A 23456-nucleotide genomic window follows, 5' to 3' on the forward strand; every position below is an offset into this window, starting at 1 on the left:
CAATTTCTTACCACCAGCTTATATTTACACCTGACTAATATCACTACAAAATACCATTGACAAAATACCATTTGCAGAGATCAAATTTTTCTACCCTACGGTCTACTTTTTGTCTATAGCTTTACAATACATAAGTAACTACATATGCAAGTTAATTGGAAGCTAAAGCAACCAGATAGAGATTTATTGTTCCAACATTTTGCTTACTGTGCAAAATATTCAATAAATACCTAATAGCCCTTTATCACATATTGATTTTTGACTGCATTGATCATATATTAAAGTACGATAGATAAAATACCATATCAACTCCAAAAAAGAAAAAAAATTGAATGAAAAAGTTTTTCTAGGCATATCACCAAGTACTAAATCTATTTGCATACAAGTATTACCAGTACCAGTATATTCTTGTAATTTTAAAGAATAAAAGGCTTTCTTTGTTTGGCATTGCACGAATGAGTGACAGCAGTTACTGTAGAAAAAATACATAACCCCTGTAAGTGGGCTATGCAATTTTCATCTGCAATGGTTGCGACCATTAATCCCTCATAAACAAAGACATTTTATTGTTTATATTATTTGTGTCTACATAAATAATCATTATAGGGGTGAATTAAAAAAAAATGACCAAACGCATATTTATCAACCCACACTAAAAATACAGGCAATGAAAATAGATTTCTATGTCTCAGCATATGTCTTTAGAAAGTGTCTAAATACCTGCCAAATATCTCATTGATATCTCAATTAACAAAAAAGTTATGCCTAAAAATGATGCTAAAATTGTCAGGAGTGCAACACCTTTTGTGACATTTTGAAATTTCAATATTTTTTTGAGATCTGTGAAATAAAAAATAATGCTTCATGTTGAAAATAAAGACTTTCCTGATAATATTCAAAGTATTGAGCTTTAAATGTGGACTGTCATAACTTTTGTTTAATCAGGTTGTGGTCATGGCTGATGTTTAAAAAAATGTTATACCATGTCAGGAGTGCAACAGAAAAAATGTAGTGTTGCCAAAAAAAACATCAATTGTAAAATTCTGATAGAAAATTAAGACAAAAAAGAATTTTGGAAGTGTAAAATAATAACTGGTATACATTTTAAAACTTAAAAATGTTATATAAATCACAAGCAGCATTAATGAGAGTCAAGTATATGTGCATACCCAAAAATGTCAGGAGTGCAACATTTGATGTTTTGCTCCCAAGCATGAAAAAAACTGTTATCATTATATGATTTTCTGATTTTTATTTTGGAAAAAAAAGACACAAAGAACATTTTTATCAAATAGATTTATCAATTACAGGATCTGTCTGTGCTTCAGATCCATATTTCTATGGTCAGGAGTGCAACACATTTTTTTAAAGATTCAAGTTGTGTGACGAAAAGACTTCTATTCATGCTTAGAAGTATTCATTAATTAATAATGATCTTTTTGTATAATTAAATGCTAAATTATTGACAGTTTTATTATTAAAATCCTTCCTTTTTCAATTTTTTCAATTCAGATGTATTTTTATCTTTTTTGTGATTTTTTTAATGAACGTTAAAAATAAACACACTAAAACATTGTCATAAAATTCAAGTAATTCCTCCTCAACTTCACTGAAACAACAGAACAAGTTCTTATGTAATTTTCACTTCACAATTCTACTTTAAAGGTCCCAGTGCTTATGGTCAGGAGTGCAACAAATATGTTAGAATTACAAATCATCCAATAAGAATAAAAATAAAGAAAAAATGATGAGTAGAATTTCTCTGGTGGGTTACTGTGTTTGTCTTCTAAAGGAAAATATGCTTTAAAATATATTTTATCTTCTAAATATACATTTAAGCTAGTTTTTTGGCATAAAATAGGGTATAATTCCAGATAAAATGCGAATTTTAAATACTTTCATCTGTTTTAATTATGAAGTATTGGACTATAAGTATTGCACAATTTCATTACCACTTGATGTTGCCCACACTTTATGAATTTTTGTGTTCTATGGTTTTTATTTTAAACTTTACTGCAGTCAGGAGTGCAACAAAACTGCTTCATAATTACCGATGCTTTTTAACTATCTTTACTAAAAATTAAGTTGAAAAAAATGCTTGATACTATTTGATGTTCAAAACACTATGTCTATCAACAAATTACAGAAATTTTAAAGTCAATTCAGGGAATAGTTTTCATCATTTCACATATATTTTAAATACAATTTGTATATATTACACTTTGCAAATAATCATGTTTTAAGGTCTTCAAAATATGAAAAACTTGCTGTAAATGATGAAAAATATCAACATGACAAATTGATTTACAAAGTAATAATGGGTTATTGTGTGTTATAATTTTTAAAACAATGTTAAATAAAATATATATCAGATGTCAGGAGTGCAACACAATAACGTAACACAGGGTCACTTCAAAATCTAGTATTTTTCGTAAGAGAACTCGTATATAACAATTCTTTTTTGGCTTAGATTTAAAGAATTGACTTGAACGGACAAAACGGTGAATTTTGGGGAATTTTATTGCTTCATTTTTTTTTTCTTATTAAAACTTTTCAAACCAGAATTGAAAAAAAAATGTAAAATACAATCAAAAAGCCACTTTTTTGTCACATGTACAAGAGAAGATACTCATTCAAGGTCTAGATTTAATCATTTATACCCCTTTTACAATTTTGAAGCATAAAAAACTATAGTTTCTTGTGATTATGTATTCTAGAATGTCTTTTAAGGTGTAATGATATTTTCTTTTTTCAAAAGAAATTTTACTAATAAAAATTCTGAAACTTTTTAATCCCATTTTCTATTCTATTGCCACTTCAGGATTTTAAACTAGAATGTATGTGCAATATGACGATATAAGTGAAAGATATGTTAGAAGTAGTTGAATTTTGCCAAAAAAATTCAGTTTGGTGGTCATTTTTTTTTAATTCACCCATAAGTAGGTTTAAGTACACAAAATAATATATTTTTAATGTGAATATCATGGTATGTCTCATTGATGGAAAAGCCCACTGCCAAAGAAATCTTGCATACAGGTGGCTTAATTGAAAAACTGGTTCTAACTATATAGCTTTGAGTTCATGGATTGATAAAGGGAAGTAATTTTCATAAAAATAAAGGAGAAACCATTCTGTAAATGTAAATATATTATAATAAATTGTGTACATGTAAATCAACCATCTCTTTATAAATTTTCCTTTAAGGAGAGGGCTAAAATAGACTATGCCTGCATTCACTTTTGTAAATAAAATATTATTCCAATTAAATTTTTTTTTTATTTATCATATACATATGATTACCAATCCCATGATCTGTATTTGTAAATATTTTCTGTTTATTATAAAAGTATTTGGTATGTATTTGTAAATCTATTTTTATCCCTGGTCTGTATTTTGTAAATATTTGTCTACTTATTAAGGTCTTCCGTCTTCACGGAAGACCTTATAGTGATTCTATTGATTCTTCTTCTTATTATTATTATTCTTTTTTTTTTAGACAAAATTTTGTGCACGCGATTTCTCGAAAACTATTCAACGAATTTCTTTGAAATTTTCAGGGATAAAAGGTCTTTATATGAAGTTTATATAAAATTCCGTTTTTTGGTAAATTCGGTTCCAGTGCCAAGTTATGGACAATTTTCTGATTTTAAAATGGAATTTTGTCCTTGAGTGTTCTCAAGAATGGCTGAAGATATGAACTGGAGACTTGTTAGAGATGATAGAACAGGATTTCTAGATTGGAGAAGGTGCCTTTTCGTTCGTCGTCAGCACTTCCGGTTGCTACCGGAAGTGATCAAAGAAATCGTTAAATTTCAACTTTCCTTTTTTAAATTAATACTTACATCACCTTATTGCATCTCTTTTGTAGTTTTGAAATATGTTGGTCCCACCGGAAACAAAAACGCCAACTTCCGGTTATAAGAGAAAAACTACATGATTTGAGTATTTTTCTTTCCCATTAATATCTTTTGTAGATAAAGTATTGAGAATGAATTTTGAATATGTTGTTCAGACTGCAAATGTCTAGAGTAAAGTCAAATATCTTTCAAAAATTCACTTCCGGTCGCGTGTTTTTCTGTCCTCAAAATGAGAAGTTGTCTGAGCAAGATCTCGGAAACGGTAAGAGATTAAGACACCAGACTTATATGAGCAACAGACCTTAAGATGTAGCCAAATCCATTTGGGTTCAGAGCATCAGCCGTTACTTCCGGTCGTCACAGGAAGTGATCAAAGAAATCGAAAATTTCAACTTTTTTTTTTATTTAAGAATTGCATTACTTTATTGCATCTTTTTCGCAGATTCGAAAGATGTTGGTCCTACCGGAAACAAAAACCACAACTTCCGGTTATAAGAGAAAAACTACAAAATTTGAGTATTTTACTTTCCTATAAATATTCTTTATAGATAATGTATTTGAAATGAATTTTAAATATGTTATGCAAGACTGCAAAGATCTACAGTAACTTCAAATATCTTTCAAAAATTCACTTCCGGTTGCGTGTTTTTCTGTCCTCAAAATGAAACATTGTCTGAACGAGATCTCAAAAACAGGTAAAAGATTAAAACACCAAATTTTTATGAGTAGCAGACCTTGAGGAGTAGGCAAAACCATATTGGTTAAACGCGTCAGTCGTAACTTCCGGTCGTCACAGGAAGTGATCAAAGAAATCAAAAATTTTAACTTTTCTCTTTTAAATTAAAGTTTGCATTACTTTATTGCATCTCTTTCGCTGTTTTGAAATATGTTAGATTCCACCGGAAACAAAAACGTCAACTTCCGGTTTTAGGTGATAAACTACATTATTTCTATATTTAACTTTCTCATAAATATTGCTTATCGATAAAGTACCTGAAATGTTTTTATGCATTTTGTAGATACTGCAAATGTATAGCGAAACGTCAGAGATTTTTTTTTATAAAATTCACTTCCGGTCTCGTGTTTACCTGTCCTCAGAATTAGAATTTGTTCTCACAATATTGCTCGGCAACAGTAAACGACTGAAGTCTAAAACTTTCAGAACTGATAGTCAGTAATCAGTTTATTTGAATCGCGAGGAAATCTTGTATCGCCGTTACTTCCGGTCGTGACAGGAAGTGGTGCAAAAAAGTGAATGGTTAATGGAGAGCACGTTGGATTTTCACGCTGACAACCAGGGTTAAATCTCCAGAGTGTCTAAATTTCTTTTATCACCTTTTCAGCTTGAATTTACGTTTTTTATATTCAAAATCGGACGGAAGACCTCTCATTGCTCACAATGAGTTTCTAGTTATAGCTTATTATTAATAAATCTACTTCATCAATCCAATGGTCTGTATTTGTAAATACAGTGGGTTTTTTTTGTTTTTGTTTTTTTTTTTAGTTTTTTCACTAACCTCTGAGCCAAAGGCTCAAGTGAGCTTTTCTGATCACATTTTGTCAAGCATCTGTCTGTCTGGCTGTCTGTAAACATTTCACATTTTCAACTTCTTCTTAATAAGAATCACTGGACCAATTTCAACCAAACTTACCACAAAGCATCTTTTTAAGTTTGTTCACAGCTAGTGCCACATCCTCTTTCAAGGGGAGATAATTCAGAATTTGTGAAAATCGACATTTTTTTCTGTTACCTTTCTATCAAAGGACTTGTATAAACAACCTGACATTGTTGCAGCTCTATTTATATTTTAAAATTAGGTAGGGCCTAGTTGGAAGAATTTATTTCTTTCATTTGATTTTGGTGCACTGTTGATAAACTATAAACAAATGATATGCAACCTTCCTATGCCCTGATACTGCTTCAGAGTAATATACACTTTTCAGCAAAATTAGAAAACAAATTTTAATCAAATGATTATCGAAAATGATTTGCGCGATATTTAGTTGAAATTGATCAAGTGGTCAAACATGTGAAAACTAATTCAGACAGATAGATGGAAATACACTAGATGATGCTGAAAATTACATCAAATGTGAAATATGATTGATATTGATTCACATATCCTTTCGACATCTAGGCACTTCTACAGCCCCATGGCTGTAATGTAATAGAAAGGGATGTAAAATTCTAGGTTCATATAGACTAGGGTTATTTTCTTGATGACCACAAAATGAATTAAAACAGACATTACCAAAAAAGGTAAAAAGAAAAAGAAAAAAACTATTATAAAAAAAAAAAAAGTAAATTTTTTTTGTTTCACTTTAAAGTCTATATAAACTTTTAATACTATTACACATTAATACTTAACAGTTGCTCTGGAGTTGATAAATTTTTTTTCAATATGATTACAATTGAGTACACTACAGACTAGATATGTGATGTCATGAAAAAGCTTGTAACATATTCCATTATTATACCTTTAACAATTGTTTCCTATATAGATATGTACTAAAATAAGTCTAACATTTCCAATGCTTTTCTGAGCAGTCAAAAAATGGACCTGAGATATTGGACCTGTCGATGAGATATTGGATGCTATGATGATTTAACATCATGCTGTAGGCGGGATCAACTATATCTTAACAATCACTGCAAACATGGAAACCAGTGCAAGATATGTCAAAATAAATAGCAAAATTTAAGGTATAAAAAAACATTATCGTGTGACTGTACTCCAAGGAAACACCCTCAGTTATATGAACTCCTTTTCTTTATATCTAATTTTTAGATTTAATTATTACACTACTGTCGTAGAAAGGCTATGTGCAAAATGCAAGTTACATACAAGGATGTCCCTGCTTAAGTAATACAAAACATGTAGTCTAGCACCTTCTGCAAACTTAATTGAAGAATCAATTATATTTTTTCAATCTTGTTATTTGTTTAATAGTACTTAGATCAAAATAACTCACCTCCCACTGACTCGGGGAGAAATCTCCAATTGCAGATCAAAGATTAGGTGTGGGTACAAATTTTAAAGTACATGTAATTGTTTGAAGCAAAAAACCAAAAAAATATTTCTCCCACCTAATGTTTTGATATCAATGGCTTAATTAACACTTATGACGTCACGAATATAATTTTGTTATGTAAACTATACATATCTTGTAGAATTTTTGTACTTAATATCACCAATTCTCTTTTTTTAAGAGAGGGGGTAATTCTCCCCCTATCGCTTTCCCACTCTTAAATCTGCTAATTATCTTACCTCTGTCTTGCAGCACCTTCTTACTGAACAATTTTCCATAGTACCGCTAGAATAGAGGATAACATTGTAAGGGAGAGAACTCATATTACACATCCAAAACTATAGGGTATATGTGATATGTAAAATTATTTAGGCCAAATAAAAAAATATGTGTGGTTCCGGTTACCCAACCGTACCTATTTTATACCCCCCGACCCTAAACTTTTTTTTGCAATTTTCATATTTTTTCCAGAATTTTCCCAGATTTCTATCAATGGCTCCAGTTTAAGTTTTAGTTTCAGCAATGACGGCCTCCTTGCAAAACATAGTGTAAGTGTTTAATAGTATTAAATCCAAAGCAAGCTAGCATGTAGGTATCCCCTACCAATATTGACTTAGTATATTATCACACCACATCTAAATGCCACTTGCAAAGGAGTGATAGGTATTATTTAGAAAAATTAACAAAATCATTTTGTTTAAAAAAAAAAAAAAAAAAAAAAAAACCTACCTACCTACCCTAATTTTTTTGGAGGTGTAACCGGAACCACACATATTTTTTTGTTTGGCCTTATCTATAAATCATTTTGTATCCATTACTCTATTTAGTAATTAATCAATTTTGAAATGAAAAAGAGGTCTTGGAGATAACTCGAGCAAAGTCCTTATATATTTTAGCAAAAAATTATAACAGGTGAGCTTTTCTTTAATATCAGCTTTGTTAACAACCTTGGGTGTATATTTGTCAACAGTCCACACATTACTATGTAATATAAATGATTCATAAGAACTGATAAGAAGATGATTCAACCACAGTCATCTTAACTACCCTACTTATCTTGATGTATAAAAGCATATGGAGGTTGTTAAAAATGTTCCTGGAATCTGTTCATGACTGTTCAGCTTGCCTGATTAGCTTTAATTGCATTGCAGGGTCTAGCATTATGGTTAAATAAAAGAACCAGTTTGACCTTGACCTTTGACCAAGTAACTGCACTTTCTTTAAATAATCATTCACCACCTACATGTATGTAATGGAGTCTGTAGGTGGAAAGGTACCCAAGTTAGTGCTACACATAAATGTATATGTAAATAACAGATGGACACATGGATTCAGTGATTACTTGTATAGTGCACCAGCATTTTGATGTGGGGTCCTTATAAAAAGAGAGACATTTTTAAATGATGATTACAGTGCTTTAATAGCATAATTGCAGCATATAGTTGCATGGTCCAGTCAGAGTGTAATGTTAATAAAATGTCCAAATTTTGACATCATATTACTTCTCTCCACATAAGTTTCTGTAAAAATCACCATTTGAGGTTCAACTACTCAAGCTCGTTTTTGGTAAGCTTCTGGCTTACAACAGTAATCAATCCCTCAACCCAAGGCAACTTTTCTCACAGTGAGGCACTTGACTTGAAGTATTAAGTCAAGAACCCATGATTTATTCCTGTTTAGAATTTCATCAACAATTTTGGTATCAAATTCAAATGTTGAGCATCTGTATTGGTTCCAATTACAGTTGGCACTATAGGTGGAAAGGTATTGTAACCAAGTCAGCACTACACATAAATGTATATCAACACACTTAAGACCAAACCTTTGAAGTCTTGATGCTTCTGAGGAGAGCTATTCTTCCTGAAGTGATGTGACATGGCTTTGAATCAATGTCATAGGTCAAAGGTGTAGGTGATTGACTTACTTGATATCATTCATTTCAGCATTAAATTGATCATAAAACTGAAACAAACTATTGGCTGCTGTAGATGAATAACTGTTTAATTTGATTATTGAGCTTCAGTGGTATTTAAAAACCATCCTTTGATATTTAAGTAAATAAAGAGATAATTATAATTTTTAATATTCCTTGAATTGAAGCTTTTGTTATATAAAAGGGATCCATTATTATTCTAATAAAAACCATCTGGGATTGGCATATGTGCAAATTGCAATTATACAATGTATTTTCAAAAACAAAATAATTACCTGGCCCGTGTCACACAGACAGGTGACGATAGTGTGCCCTGGACCCATGATCTCAGCCACCTGCTTTGCAGCTGCTATATTTAGTCCTGTGGAAGCACCAACGAAAAAGCCCTCCTCATGGAGAAGTCTAAAGGTCTGAAATAAAAATAAGCATTCTGAGAATATTGCATAAGCAATAATAAAGCCCTGCTGGCAGTGTTATTCCCCATAAAATAATTCAATTTTTTAAAGTCCAAATGTCATAATTTTGTCAAAAATCATCGAAGCAGAACAAAATGCTTGATCTTGATATGTAACTAATGCCAAAAATCACAATTAGTATCTGCAAGTCTGCACAAAAAGTCCATGGGACAGACTGACTGACAGATGAGAGGGACAGCTAGACACACGGACAGACATCGAGATAGATTGAGAGGAAATTTATACTCCAGCCCCTCAAGCTTCAATGGTAGAGAATTTATAAAAAAAAAAAATAAATCTCATACTGCTTACAAAAGCTGCAAACTGGAAAGTACTCCATTTCATGCTTACATCAACTACAACTTTTAACCCACAATGTAGACATTAATTAATGTCCAGGTTAAGGTGCTAAGTAGGTCAAGCTTGGGTACACATAATACCTTTGACATATTGCAGATAAATAACAATGTGCACAAATCTAAAAAAATTGAATAAGGGAAAAATAATAAGTACTGGAGACTCACTACAAAAAATCAAGAACTTCGAGAGATCAAAGTTCAAGCAATCAAGAGGCACCTATCACCTAGATCAATCGTCTAAACACAAACTATATAATCTTTACATCTACCACTTAACTACTTCTGAGAATCATTTACCATTTGTTTACTTCTGAGAATCATCTACAAGTTAACTACTTTGACAAATCAAAAACTACAAGAGATCAAAGTCATCTTTCATTCTCTTCATTTGGTGACTATAGTTCAAAAAATCATGATTCTATCTATCACCTAGATTATTTGAACACAAATTAAATAAGCTTTTTTAATCATTTACCAATCAATTACTTCTGCAGCAATCATAAATAACAAAAGGCTATTTGGCCACAGTGATCACCCAAGTTACCTTGGCCCTGCTGTTTTTGAGATTTTTTTTTAAATAATTTTCCTATATTTATATTATTGCATTTAGTTTGTATGCTTAATACCCAGAAGCAGAAGAGATTTTCAAAGAATTAATGCATTTTCGCTATACAGTATAATCAACAGAACCCCACCCAATCACCAGAACCCCTGACCCGGGGGTCATGAATTTATAATTTTGGAAGGGGCACCCTTCTCATCATAATTATGCACAAAGTTCATCACCTTAATACCTTGAAGCAGAGGAGAAGATTTTCAAAGAATTAATGCATTTTCACTGTAATCATTTGAGCCCCACCCTAAAACCAGAACCCCTGACCCAGGGGCCATGAAATTCACAGTTTTTGGAAGAGGCACACTTGCTCATCATAACTATGCACTAAGTTTATTTGCTAAATACCCAGGAGCAGAGGAGAAGATTTTCAAAGCATCAATGCATTTCGCTATATTATCAACTGAACCCCACCCAAACACAAGCTTTATAATCCATAGAGCCCCACCCTAACAACAGAACCCTTGACCCAAGGGCCATGAAATTCACAATTTTAAAAGAGGCACCCATGCTCATCATAACTACGTACTTAATTTGTTTGTTTAATTCCCAGAAGCAGAGAAGAGGATTTTGAAAGAAATAATGCACATTCACTTTATGACCTATATAGCCCCATCCTAGCACCAGAACCCCTGACCCTGGGGCCATGAATTTCATAATTTTGGTAGAGGACTCAATCATACAATCATGCCAACCGTTTCTCTGTTTGGTGTCCAGGAGTAAAGAAAAAGATTTTTAAAGATTGCATTTATTTTGGTTGTTTTAGCTCCACCCCTCAAGCCCCAGGGGGTCAAGGGCTATGAAATTCACAATTTTTGTTCCCCTTCACCAATATAAGCTATATGACAAATTTAGTTCAGTGGTTTCAGAGAAGAAGCTGAAAATGTTCAAATGATAATGCACATCGCACAACAACGAACAGAAACAGATAGCAATAGGTCACCTGAGTGATTCAGGTGACCTAAAAAACACTTATGCATGCCCTTACATATTTAACAAGTGTAGTGTCAAGTGTTTAACATATCTAACATGTTATATTTATCTTTCCATTTACCCATTCCACTGCATGGACATCCTTGATTGCTAATGCATCATCAATAGGAGCATCCTTTAAATTTTGAGTGACCCGACCTTGACCTATGCCCTCTGTGATGGAATCTCCGGGGGTTCTTTCTAACTTTCCATTTTTTATATAGTTGTACAGAACACTTCCCTGAAAAAGAAATCATTTAATCATTATCATTCATTGATGCATGACATTGTTTGTTCTTGTGAAAATAATTTCTAACTAAATATTCAGATTCCTATTCTTCTATTCTGTACTCTGTATGAACCTTTCTACCCTTTTAATATCAAGAGTTATAAGGAAAAAAGGCACTATCTTCATTCTAAAATATTTCCAAAACAATGGACCATGCAAGCTCTCAACGGATTTTAGTAATGCATCATTGAAGTTCCCTTGGGTGATTGCTAAATCATCATATTCAACACCCCACCCCCACCCCAAAAAGGAGCAATACTTCTTTTATTGTACAAGTTAAAAATTAAATAAAACCAACTTGTGTATCAAACTTCAGTGCCATCTTTTTTTGGTTGATAAGTGTGCTGAAGTTTTAGCTGAAAGCAGTGAGAGATATGGAATTTCAAAGGACACACACAAAAAAAAACCCAACAGATTGTGTCAATTTGGAAGATTGCCTTACTTAGAAATTTTTAATAAAAGGTCAGATGCAGGTGAACATGATTTTTTTTTAATGATTTCTAATTTGTTGGATTTCAACTAATCAACAAGCTAGGAATCATTAAATTAAAATATAATTGTCATTGAATAACATTTCTGCCTTGACTTTATAAAGGTCAGCTTTCATTCATTAAAAATAACCAAAAGTTTCTGACCCGATGGTAGCTCTACTGGTGTGTACTTTAAAAAAAGAAGAGTGCATCTTAGTTTGGTCTACATGTGTTAACATGTAATCAGACCAAAACTGTAGGAGGAATAGTATTTTGAATGAATTTTAAAGAAATTTCAATTTTTAGTAACCATGGCAAATTAAAAACTGATACACAGAATTATGTATTTTGGTATAGTCTACTTGTGGAACAAATATTTGTTATCCAATCAAAAACCACATTATAACCAGAATTAAATTATATAAGAATAGAATAGGATGCGTAATGTCTGTGGTTTTTTTTTTTGTTTTTTTAACTCTTGATTCAGATTCTTTCAGTCAGATAAATAGTTGACTTTTGTTTCATTATGTTAATGTTTAATTCCTTTAAAAACAAATTTTCTAGAATCATCTCATTTAAGTTTTATGAAAACTCAAATCTGTTGCTTTACACTTTTTACTGCAATTATATCCTATAATATCAGCAATTATTTTTATTCCTGATTATAACTGACATTGAGTGGAAAATAATATTACCTAAAGAAAGACAACAACATATAAAGGTAAAGTACATCATTATTAGCTTTATAATCTTAAACATATAGTCAATATAAAAAAATATATATATGTCATTTTATCTCACTGCAAGTTCACTTACTAACCTTTCAATGCATCAAAGATGCTAATACTCAGATAATAGAAAATACATTTAGTTATATTTATCACTAAATGATACATTTTGCAAAACAAATTCTCATGAAATATTCAGATTCCTACGTACTCAGCTACCCACTGTTAGCAATTAGAATTTGGAGACAACAGGGGGGTGTATGCCCATAATCTACAGGGAAAAAAATGAACCCACATAACTCATAAATATTTGCATACTAATAATTCTGTCATGGTTGTTGATAATTTTTTTTTACTATATATTCCCATATAAAATGTTACCCACTATTGTGACCCCTGCCCAAGGCCCCTGGGCAAATTCCAACAAAGAATCTGCACTATCTGAGGATGCCTGCATATATTAATATCACCAGTCATGGCCTTGCTGTTCTTGAAGGAGATTTTCATTGATTTTTTTCTATATATATTCCATTGTTAGACTTTGATCATCTATTGTGGGACCACCCTATCTCTTGGGCCCATTATTTGGATAATTCAGAATCAACATTATACTAGAAAGCTTTCACTTAAGTTTCATCTTTTTTAGATTTGGTCCTGTAGTTCTTGAAAAGAAGATTTTTAAAGATTTTTCCTATACATTCTTATGTAAAACTTTGATCCCCTACTGTGACCCCAACCTACCCCTGGGGATTGCTTTGAAAAAAATTGAAAATGCACTATCTGAGATTGCTTGCAAATTATTAACACTTATGTATCCCCAATTTTATGACCCGACATGATTGAGTGTTGAAAAACAATTAAAGAAAGGTCTAATCAATTAAATCATTTATAAGATTATTCATCCCCTTCTTGTAGGATTTCCTGCTATTATAAATGTACATGCAATACCTACATAAAAAATTTCCCTTTGAAAACAATAGGCACTATGTTAATAACCATGATATATCCTACTATACTGCGTAATACTAACAAAATGAAAAAATACAGTTAAAGGATAAAAAGGAATCACAGACAATGTCTATAAACACCTACATCAAATTTGACATCCATTTAATTTTTGTTGTTGTAAATATAGATAAATCATTATAAAAATTATTATATTACATAAAATGAATCATCTAAATTGCTTTTCTTGTCAAAGAATGTAAATTACCTGAGGATCAGCCAGAAACACCTGGACATTTTTGTTTTTTTCTTTGAGGTAGGTGCCCACTCCTGCTAAAGTTCCACCTGTTCCTGTTCCAAATACCACAGCATTCACTTTGCCATCTATGGATATCAACAAGATGTGTTTGTGAAACACTGATGCCCCCGTATGGCAGCTTATGGCGAGGGTTAATGTTTCTCAAATGCAAGTCAAAATCCAGGCCAAAAGATAAAAAATGTTGGCACCCAAAGAAAGGTCTTGTCTTGAGGAATATACCTGTGAAATTTGAAAGCCCTAGCTGCAACTGTTCAAAAGTTATGGCAAAGGTTAAGAAGGTCTTGTCACAGGGATTACATATGTGAAGTATGTAAGCCCTAGCACCAACCATTCAAAGTTATGGCCAAGGTTAAAGTTTTTCGAAAGTAGGTCAAACTCCTATGTCAAGGTCAAAGGGTCAAACTGGTAAGTATCCAAAGAAAGGTCTTGTCACAAGGATTATATATGTGAAGTATGGAAGCCCTAGCACCAACCATTCAAAAGTAGTATGGCCAAGGTTAAAGTTTTTCAAAAGTAGGTCAAACTCCTATATCAAGGTGGTTGGTATCCAAAGCAAGGTGATGCCACAGGGATTACATATGTGAAGTATGAAAGCCCTAGCATCAACCATTTAAAAGTTATGGCCAAGGTTAAAGTTTTTCGAAAGTAGGTCAAACTCCTAGGTCAAGGTCAAAGTGGTTGGTATCCAAAGAAAGGTCTTGTCACAAGGATTAAACATGTGAAATATGAAAGCCCTAGCTCCAACTGTTCAAAAGTTATGGCCAAGGTTAAAGTTTTTCAAAATAGGTCAAAAGCCTAGGTAAAGGCCAAAGGGTCCAGGAGGTTGATATCCAGAGGAAGGTCTTGTCAAAAGGATTATACATGTGAAGTTTGAAACCCCAAGCACTAACTGTTCAAAAGTTATGGCCAAGGTTAATGTTTTTCAAAAGTAGGTCAAACTCCAAGGTCAAGGTCAAAATGTCAAAGTTGTTGGTATCCAAAGGAAGGCCTTGTCACAAAGAATACACATGTGAAGTTTGAAACACCAAGCACCAACTGTTCAGAAGTTAAGGCCAAGGTTAAAGTCTCATAAAATTTTTCAAAAGTGGGTCAAACTCCAAGGTCAACGTCAAAAGGTCAAATAGGATGGTACTCAAAGAAAGGTCTTGTCACAAGGAATACACAATTGAAATATGAAAGTCATAGCTCCAACCAATCAAAAGTTATGGGCAAGGTTAAAGTTGACAACAGACAGACAGACAAACAGACAGACAGGACAAAAACAATATACCCCCAGGATCTTTCGATCTGGGGGCATAAAAACGTAAATGACCAATCTTTCTCAACCATCAATAGTTTTTCTTCATACAAAAGAATTACATGGACTACCAAATTTTGGCAGTTTCCGTTTCCAAAAATGGTACAAAAATCCCAAAATGGTGTCATTTTTCCCCAACAAGGTTAATTGATCATGCAGGTTTTATATTTAACTTTTTACATACTTAAGTAAGACCTTATATTAATAGTATGACAAAAGCAACTGGTATAGATAATGCAACAATATCATAAACATGGTTACAGTTACAATTCATACAGATAGACCTTCTGATCAGGTTCATATGCCAGAGATTTCCAAAACTGTGCATAAAGTAATTATGCAAATTATTCCCAATACATGTACATGTATCCCAAAATGTAGATGATTTCCCCCAATCAATAGGGCATATATACTGAGAAACTTTTCAAATTGGTGTGAAAATCACTGATATCAAAGTGCAGTGCCACTCAGTGAAGAGTAATGATTAACAATTTCTTTGTAATTTCTAGATTATAGAAAATATTCAATCTTTTTTTTTCTTTTTATTAAAAAACCCCCACAAATAACGAAGATTCAGAAACTTCTTAAATACAATAAATGTACAAGTTTCCTGCTAAAACTCTGGCCCTGCATGTGGTTTCTGATGAAAAACTTACTAGTTACCTGCCAAATCTCTGGCCCTACGTGTGGTTTCCTATGATATAGTTTCCAGCCAAATTTCTGGCCCTGTGCTTTCTGATGATAAACTTACAAGTTCCCTGCCAATTAATTCTCTGGCCCTGTGGTTTCTGTTGTAAAACTTACAAACTTCCTGCCAATTAAATCTCTGGCCCTGTGGTTTCTGATGAAAAACTTACAAGTTTCCTGCTATATCTCTGGCCCTGTGGTTTCTGATGATAAACTCATTACTGGTAGTTTCTTGCCAAATTTCTGGCCCTTTCGTTAATTCTAGCTATAGTGATAAACTTACTAGTTTCCAGCAAAATCTCTGGTTTCTGATGATAAACTTACTAGTTTCCTGCCAAATCTCTGGTCCTGTGGTTTCAATGTGGGCTCTTTTGTTGGCTGTGTTGTCAAATTGGTTTGTCCATACAGCATTTTCTAAACTTTGTGCATATCTAGCTGCCTGAAAACAATATAGTGGACATGCATATAAAAACTTTAAGTTCAAAAGAACTAAAACTTGCTTCTCATCTTTCATGGTAGCTAGCTTAAATATTATGATTGGCTTTTTTAAATGAAATATCAAATACCTGGTTATTGCAAAGTTTTGGGGACTTGAGTGGGTGCGTAACAAAAATTTAGCAAGTAATAATTCATATCAGGATTGATATGCTAATTCTTTTGCAAGGGAATTAATGCTCCACTTTGCGGTGCCCTTGTTGAATTAGATATCAAATATAGATACTGGGTACCTGTACTTAAGAAAAATAATTTCAGTTTAATATTTTCAAATTTTTAGATCTTAAAATATTAGTTATAAAGATGTAAATTTCATTGTTTTTTACTTCTATGGGAGACAAAATGAATTTGGTATAATCTGTAAATTTGTTATATCAGAGTTTGCTACAACAATGAATTTTACAAAGAATTGTTAAGAATTTTGCCAGGAACTCCCTAAAACTTTGCTATATCCATAAATTTGCTAAATATGTGTTCATACTAAACAAGTTTTACTGTATACTTTTTTTATGAGGCACATGACATTCACCAAGACCAAGATCAGTTACAGATTACATAGTTACAGATTACATATGGTTACAGATTACAGATAGAATTCATGCAAGACCTGTGAACCATACTTAAAATAAAATCCTACCTGTGGACTCTGACTTAATTACAGTTACAAATGTCCAAAGATTAATCACAGATTATAGATAAAATTCAATCAAGATCCTGTAAACCATACTAGACTTATTTTCCTTGTTTGTAAAAATATCTTCTTAAAATAAAATCCTACCTGTGGACTCTGATTTACAGTTACAACTAATTCACTGCCAAAGATTTAAGGACCCTCTATACACTAAAGCTAAATTTTTTGGACATTGAGAAAATTATTTTCTATAAAGGTGTAAATATTGAGCTTATCTATTTCATTTTTATCATAGGGAACTTGTCATTTATTCTCAGGAAAAATGTTCAAGGACAAAAAAGTATTGATCACAAATCATGCAGTGTTGTTTTGCAAGTGGAGAAAACATATGCAAATAATATTTTCAAATTATTTATGTTGGCCTATCAGTAAGTTAAGAATACTTAAATTGATTAAAAATTGAGTTATACAGTACTGTAAAGATTTGAATTTATTTAATTTTCTTTAAGAGCTAAGGGCAGATCACTCTATAACTACAATACCACAGAATCAGATTTTTTTGTGCAGTGTATAGAGGGTTCTTATAAAATTTGTAAAATTTTTAACAATGTTTATTGATGAATCATACAGTTAGCCAGACTTGTAAAGTAGTAACCATATTCATCCAAGTAACCAATCAGGGTGCTAATATAGATATATGGAAAGGGGAAGGGAGGCAATTTTCAGTTCTGCCTTCCAACTATTATATTATACACCAACAATAATAATGTAAGCTTAACCAAACACTGTAAACCATTATTGGCAATTAAGCATCATGTTTCTCTTTTACATGCAATTATTTATTGCCACAAACCACTTGTTTCACTTTGTATTTTTGTATTTAGAAACTACTTTTTTAAAAAATATATGTAATTTGTAACAGAAGAAGTCATTTTCCTGCTGTAACAATTTGTAAAAGAAACATATTTCCAAAGCTTTGCTACGTACCATCTTTATTCTTCTATAAAACAACTGACAATTGGGCTTTTAGAGAATGTTGAAAATAAAATACAAAAAGTCATTAATGTGCGATCTAAATGTTCTTGACATAATTTCAATCATTATTACTAGCAATATTCATTTTAAAAACCTAATTTAAACATTTAATTAGAATACTGTTTTTGCTGTATGTGATAATGACATCCCACTACCAACTTACTTTGTTAACACCTTACTACAATTCACAGTGAATTGTCAGGTATTCCACCAATGATTTGTTTTATAATCTTTATGTGAAATAAAAATATGATTTTTTTGGGTTAATTTGGGAAAACAAGAGTACAGCCAAACTTGTCATACCAGTCACCTTTATCCAGAGGTCATACGTATCTATAGCTGTTTCATATAGCCATTTCATTTATATTGTACTTTCATGTACATAAGAAAAAGTCTTTTTTTTAAAAACTGCTTCTTTCTGTGATTTTCAGTTTTTCATCAGTGTATTTAGACAGACATAGAAAAACACACAAAATACAACATCCTGAAACCAAGTACCAGTGAGAACACTGATAATACACATACAACTGCAGTCTTAGCAAAATTAAATAATGTAGTTTTGAAAAACACAGAACACATCACACATATACTGGAATACAATTTTCTTTAGTCCAACCTGTATTAAGGTTTGACTGTAAAACATTTTGCTGATGATAAAGGCCTGTTCAACAGAGCGAATGTTCGCAAGCGCTCGTCAAAATTCCTTTTCCTCCAACAGAAATGTTCGTGAGCGTTTGCGAACGTTCGCTCAGTTGAACAGGCCTCTGAATACACAGATCTGCATATCTACTTCTCTTAGTACATGTACTTTCAAAAGTCAGAATTAACCAAAATTAATGTTTTTTGTCATTTTTCTGTGGACAGGCAGAATGATTGTTTTTTAATGTGAAATTTTTTGCAGGGAAAAATATTCAGTCTTTTGAAGAATTGCTTGTGATTACAAAATATTTTACAGACATCCACGGCACTTGTTTATAACTTGATATCGAAACTATATGCTTTTCACATGATGATCCAACAGTGACCATAATCAACTATATCATAACAACATATAAGACAGTATACTCATAATTAAGTCACACTAAACAAGAGAACTTTACATGCAACAATTAATCAGAATGCATCTTTAAGGATGCTTAGACAATGCACAAGTACCATTCCAATAAATGCCTAAGAGATAAAAAAAAAATAATTCACACAGTCCCTCAATTTGACCAAATCCTGTCTTAGGACCACTGTTTACTGACCTGGTGATTATAATTATCGGGATCTGTCCAAGGTTTTACAGGACATGGATGAACCTCAGCTCCTAGTGTCTGAAGACATTCAATCTTTTCCTGTATGGTGGAAAAAAGAATCTATAAAATTACCGCTGTCACAAGTCATTACAGACTTTTTGAAATGAGGAACAAGGTCACTTGTCTGGCTAAAAGTTACTGGCCAGTGTCAAAAATCATTATTCATTAAAATATTTATGAGAATGAGGAAATCCTGCTTGGATTTGTAGAGGTGGTTGTAAGCAGGCTATGTAGTTTTTCTGCAATTGTTGCAACTGTTAAAGCCTGTATGAACAAAGAAATTAAGGAAGACACATTTATTGCTACATGTATATATTTATATCTGTATTATTTGTATAAATTGGGTGCAAGTGTGTAAAATATTGTATTACTGCCAGGTCCATATGTTACACTGATGGAAGAGAACACTTCTTAGGAATTAAGTTTTAAAAACATGGTTCTAACGAGTTTTGTGTTAATCAATTAACAGGAATCTTTTTCATGAGAAATAAAGGAGAAAATATTTAGTGGGGTATATAATTATATACCAATTAATTGCCACTACCATGACAATTTACATGTACAGTATGTACATTCTATCCTTTTAATACTGAACATATTTAAAACGAATACCTGTTAATTTAGGAACCACTGTCTAGTTTGTTGGGTATGACAGGGCATCAAAGATAGTTGGAAACGTGGGATAATTTGCAAACCAGGCGAAGCTTGGGTATATCATTTTAAACATATTTTTAACTTTGGGTACAGGGCGAAGCTTGGGTATATCGTTTTGAACATATTTTTAACTTTGGGTACAGTACTTTAAATATCTTTATCTGTGCAATACATTTTCTTACTTTAGATTGGTTGTTTGGCATGAAGATGACACATTTGTAGCCTTTAGCCAGACACATGTGAGCCAGTCCTATCCCAGTATTCCCCGCTGTTCCCTCCACAACGGTCCCTCCAGGTCTCAACAAGCCTACAACATAAGACAGAGATCATATTATTCATTTTGATGGAATTATCAGTTGGTTACAGGTTCAGTAAAACAATAATGGTGAATAGTGGCATCAAAACTTTATGAAAGCAAGAAAACTCAAGATATTTTTGGGTATTAATGTTGGAAACCAAAATGGCTTGTCTGCATGAAGACATATACTGAACAAAAAAAGAAAGGTATATATCTAAAAGTACATTTGTTTTACTTAGATTTGAACGTAAACGTTTACAACAAAAGGTCCTATATAGGAGACATAAGCAACAGTCAATTGTGATAAAAAAAATCCTGATCATTCAAGCGTAACACCTTTTAACTCTAAGTGAGTACAATGGGTAAAAGCCCGTGCTTGAGAAAATCAGACCATGTGTATCCGTACAATTCTTGGCGTAGAAAATCCTTGTCTTTAGTCCTCAAAGAAAATCTAAAATTTGGTTAAATTTCTGCATTTTTTGAAATGCCCTGATTGTCTAAAGATAAACGTGAACGTTCCATAGGGATGCTCCAAGCAGGCATGTCCCAAAACGCTGTTGCGGCGACAGTCGGAACAACTCAGAAGACAATTAGCCTTCTCTGGAGACGTTTCCAGACCACTGGATCAACTGATGACCGGCCCCGCAGTGGAAGACCTCGAGTTACTACCCTTAGGGAGGACCGTCAAATCCGTTTGCTCCATCTGCGAAACAGATTTTTAACTGCGGTAGATTCTGCTCACAATGCTTTAGGGAGGAGGATTAGCCCTCAGACAGTGCGAAACCAACTGAAGCATTGCGGTTTGAAAGCCCGTAGACTGTACAAAGGGACAGAGCTAACAGATCGGCACAAGACCTTGCGACGGAATTGGGCACAGCATCACTTGCGCTTTCGATTGCAAGACTGGTCCAGAGTACTCTTCAGTGATGAGTCTCTTTTAGTTTGAAATTTGCCGATGGAAGAACCCGTGTCTGGAGGAGACGTGGAGAGCGTTTTACTGGTTGCTGTGTGACGGAAGTAGACAGATTCGGGGGTGGTAGTGTAATGGTTTGGGGAGGAATTTGTGGAGGAAACCGCACAAGACTTGTTGTAGTGAACGGTACGCTGACAGCTCAAAGATACAGAGATGAAATTCTCTCTCCAGTTGTACTGCTGTATCTATGAACCAATGGTCCTGGTTTAACATTCCAGCAGGACAACGCAACAGCACACACGGCTCGAACAACCAGAGATTTCCTGACTCAAAACAACGTGGATGTTCTAGACTGGCCCTCGAAATCTCCGGATCTCTCGCCAATTGAACATGTTTGGGATGAGTTAGGTAGGAGAGTAAAGATGCGCAGACCCCAGCCACAGAGTCTCTTGCAACTGGCGACAGCACTAGAAGAGGAGTGGAATAATATCCCGGGGCACGTAATTCGACGATATGTATCCTCTATGCGTCGCAGATGTGTCGCAGTACTGAATGCAGGCGGTGGTCATACACGGTTCTGACTTGTGAAATGCAATTAAAACCCCAGGGTAGATCAAAGAACTGTTCTAAGCCCATGTGTTTATTAAAATGACCTTTTTAAAAAGAATATTGTCAGACAGTGGTATCTTGTTATTATAACCAAATAATGTTTTTGATTCTATAACTTTTAATAAATTGAAAATAAATTATTTCTACTATACCTTTCTTTTTTTGTTCAGTATATTTATCTGTTATGAAATACAAAGATTCAAAACCAGTGAAAATTCCCTCCAATTTTATGAACAAGGCATCAACCTCTTAATTTGATCCTTTTTTACTTCTTTTAAGGGGATGAAGGACACATGGTCACATGACTCTGCTTAACTACGTCATAGTCTCCGTTTATATAAGTGCAAAACATGTAAACCATCAGTTCTTGTATTAATATTTGACAATTTGTTTACTTTGATTACCATCTTATGTATAAAAAATAAAAAGTTTTAACATTCTTGTAAACATTAACAAATTATGAAATTGTTTGATCCACTCCTCTGTTTCCCTAAACTGCGTGTCCAATTCGTCGGTGACGTCATACACGATCTGTTAGTACAGCAAGATCATACTCGGTGAATACAGGGGCGGTATTTATTATGTAAAAACAGGTCATAATCAGTATGTGATGAAATATTTTGAGAAATGGGGAACACAAAAATCATTTTTGCATTGCTGATGACGGAAATCTTATGTAGGTATATCTTATTTCGCTTATTTAGCTTACGCGTGACGTCATAGTTGGTTTTTCCCGTACTCGAGAAATGTAAACATGACACGGTTTTGTCATGCTTATGCCTTCTTTCACGATGTTCTGTGCAATATTGAAGTCAGCTTCACCATTCGAAATTTTTACAGTTAATCAATAATACGAAGGACTTGCATTTTAACGAAAATTTAAAAATATTGAATGATAGAATTTTTTGTAAATTACGTTTTATGTTGTTTAAGTTGTCTTAAAAAGTACGTAATTTTCCCTATCCAGATGCAGAGTGATAGAAGAAATTTGCTTTTTTGAATTTTAAACCCTATTCATACTCTGAAATATTTTAAAAGATACATGTCCACTTACATATTTTTTATAAATGCTTAAAAAATCCCATTGTGGACAGAGTATTGAGCCCAGAAACATGGAGAATTAAAACTCCACTTAGATACTGTAGGACATAGTATTTGTCAATCAATATCTCGAAAATAAGGTCAGAAACCTAATGATATTTCTGCTTTAAGATATGTGGGACATACTTAATTAGAAATATACAAAATATAAAAAAAATTGAATGACAAGTATTTTTTCAGCTCAAGGTCCTTCTTCCCCTTAAGAGACAAACTGTGTACACATACATCAAAAGATAAACATAGTAATTTTAAATAAACAAAACCGCTTATCGTACTGTACACATACTTTTTTCCACAGGGCTATGTATGCGTTAACAAATTTTCCACAGAAATTTGTCGCAGCGTACTTTCAGTACATTTAAGACTTACAATTGCTACCTGTATTCAAAAAAATGTATTTTCTATTCATGGATTGGACAGAAATTCTGATTGCGCAGAATTTTGACCCGGCCCCGTGGAAAAAAAGCA

The 23456-nt window shown here is 32.9% G+C and overlaps 1 protein-coding gene across 1 annotated transcript in view; it reads right to left on the reverse strand.

The window, feature by feature from the left end:
• Positions 1 to 23456, reverse strand: part of LOC133171728 (uncharacterized) — a 33281-nt gene that overhangs the window by 4445 nt on the left and 5380 nt on the right. Inside the window, exons 5-11 of the mRNA XM_061306522.1 lie at positions 20250 to 20374; positions 19363 to 19452; positions 16279 to 16393; positions 13920 to 14035; positions 11302 to 11460; positions 9096 to 9230; positions 7127 to 7172 (exon numbers count right to left, since the gene is read on the reverse strand). Of these exons, the coding sequence (XP_061162506.1) occupies positions 7127 to 7172; positions 9096 to 9230; positions 11302 to 11460; positions 13920 to 14035; positions 16279 to 16393; positions 19363 to 19452; positions 20250 to 20374 (786 nt within the window). The remainder of the gene's footprint in view (positions 1 to 7126; positions 7173 to 9095; positions 9231 to 11301; positions 11461 to 13919; positions 14036 to 16278; positions 16394 to 19362; positions 19453 to 20249; positions 20375 to 23456) is intronic.

This window comes from Saccostrea echinata, unplaced genomic scaffold (genome assembly GCF_033153115.1).
Source record: "Saccostrea echinata isolate AGI-Se365-2 ecotype Australia unplaced genomic scaffold, CSIRO_AGI_Sech_v1 ptg000002l, whole genome shotgun sequence".
Classification (NCBI taxonomy): Eukaryota; Metazoa; Mollusca; class Bivalvia; order Ostreida; family Ostreidae; genus Saccostrea; species Saccostrea echinata.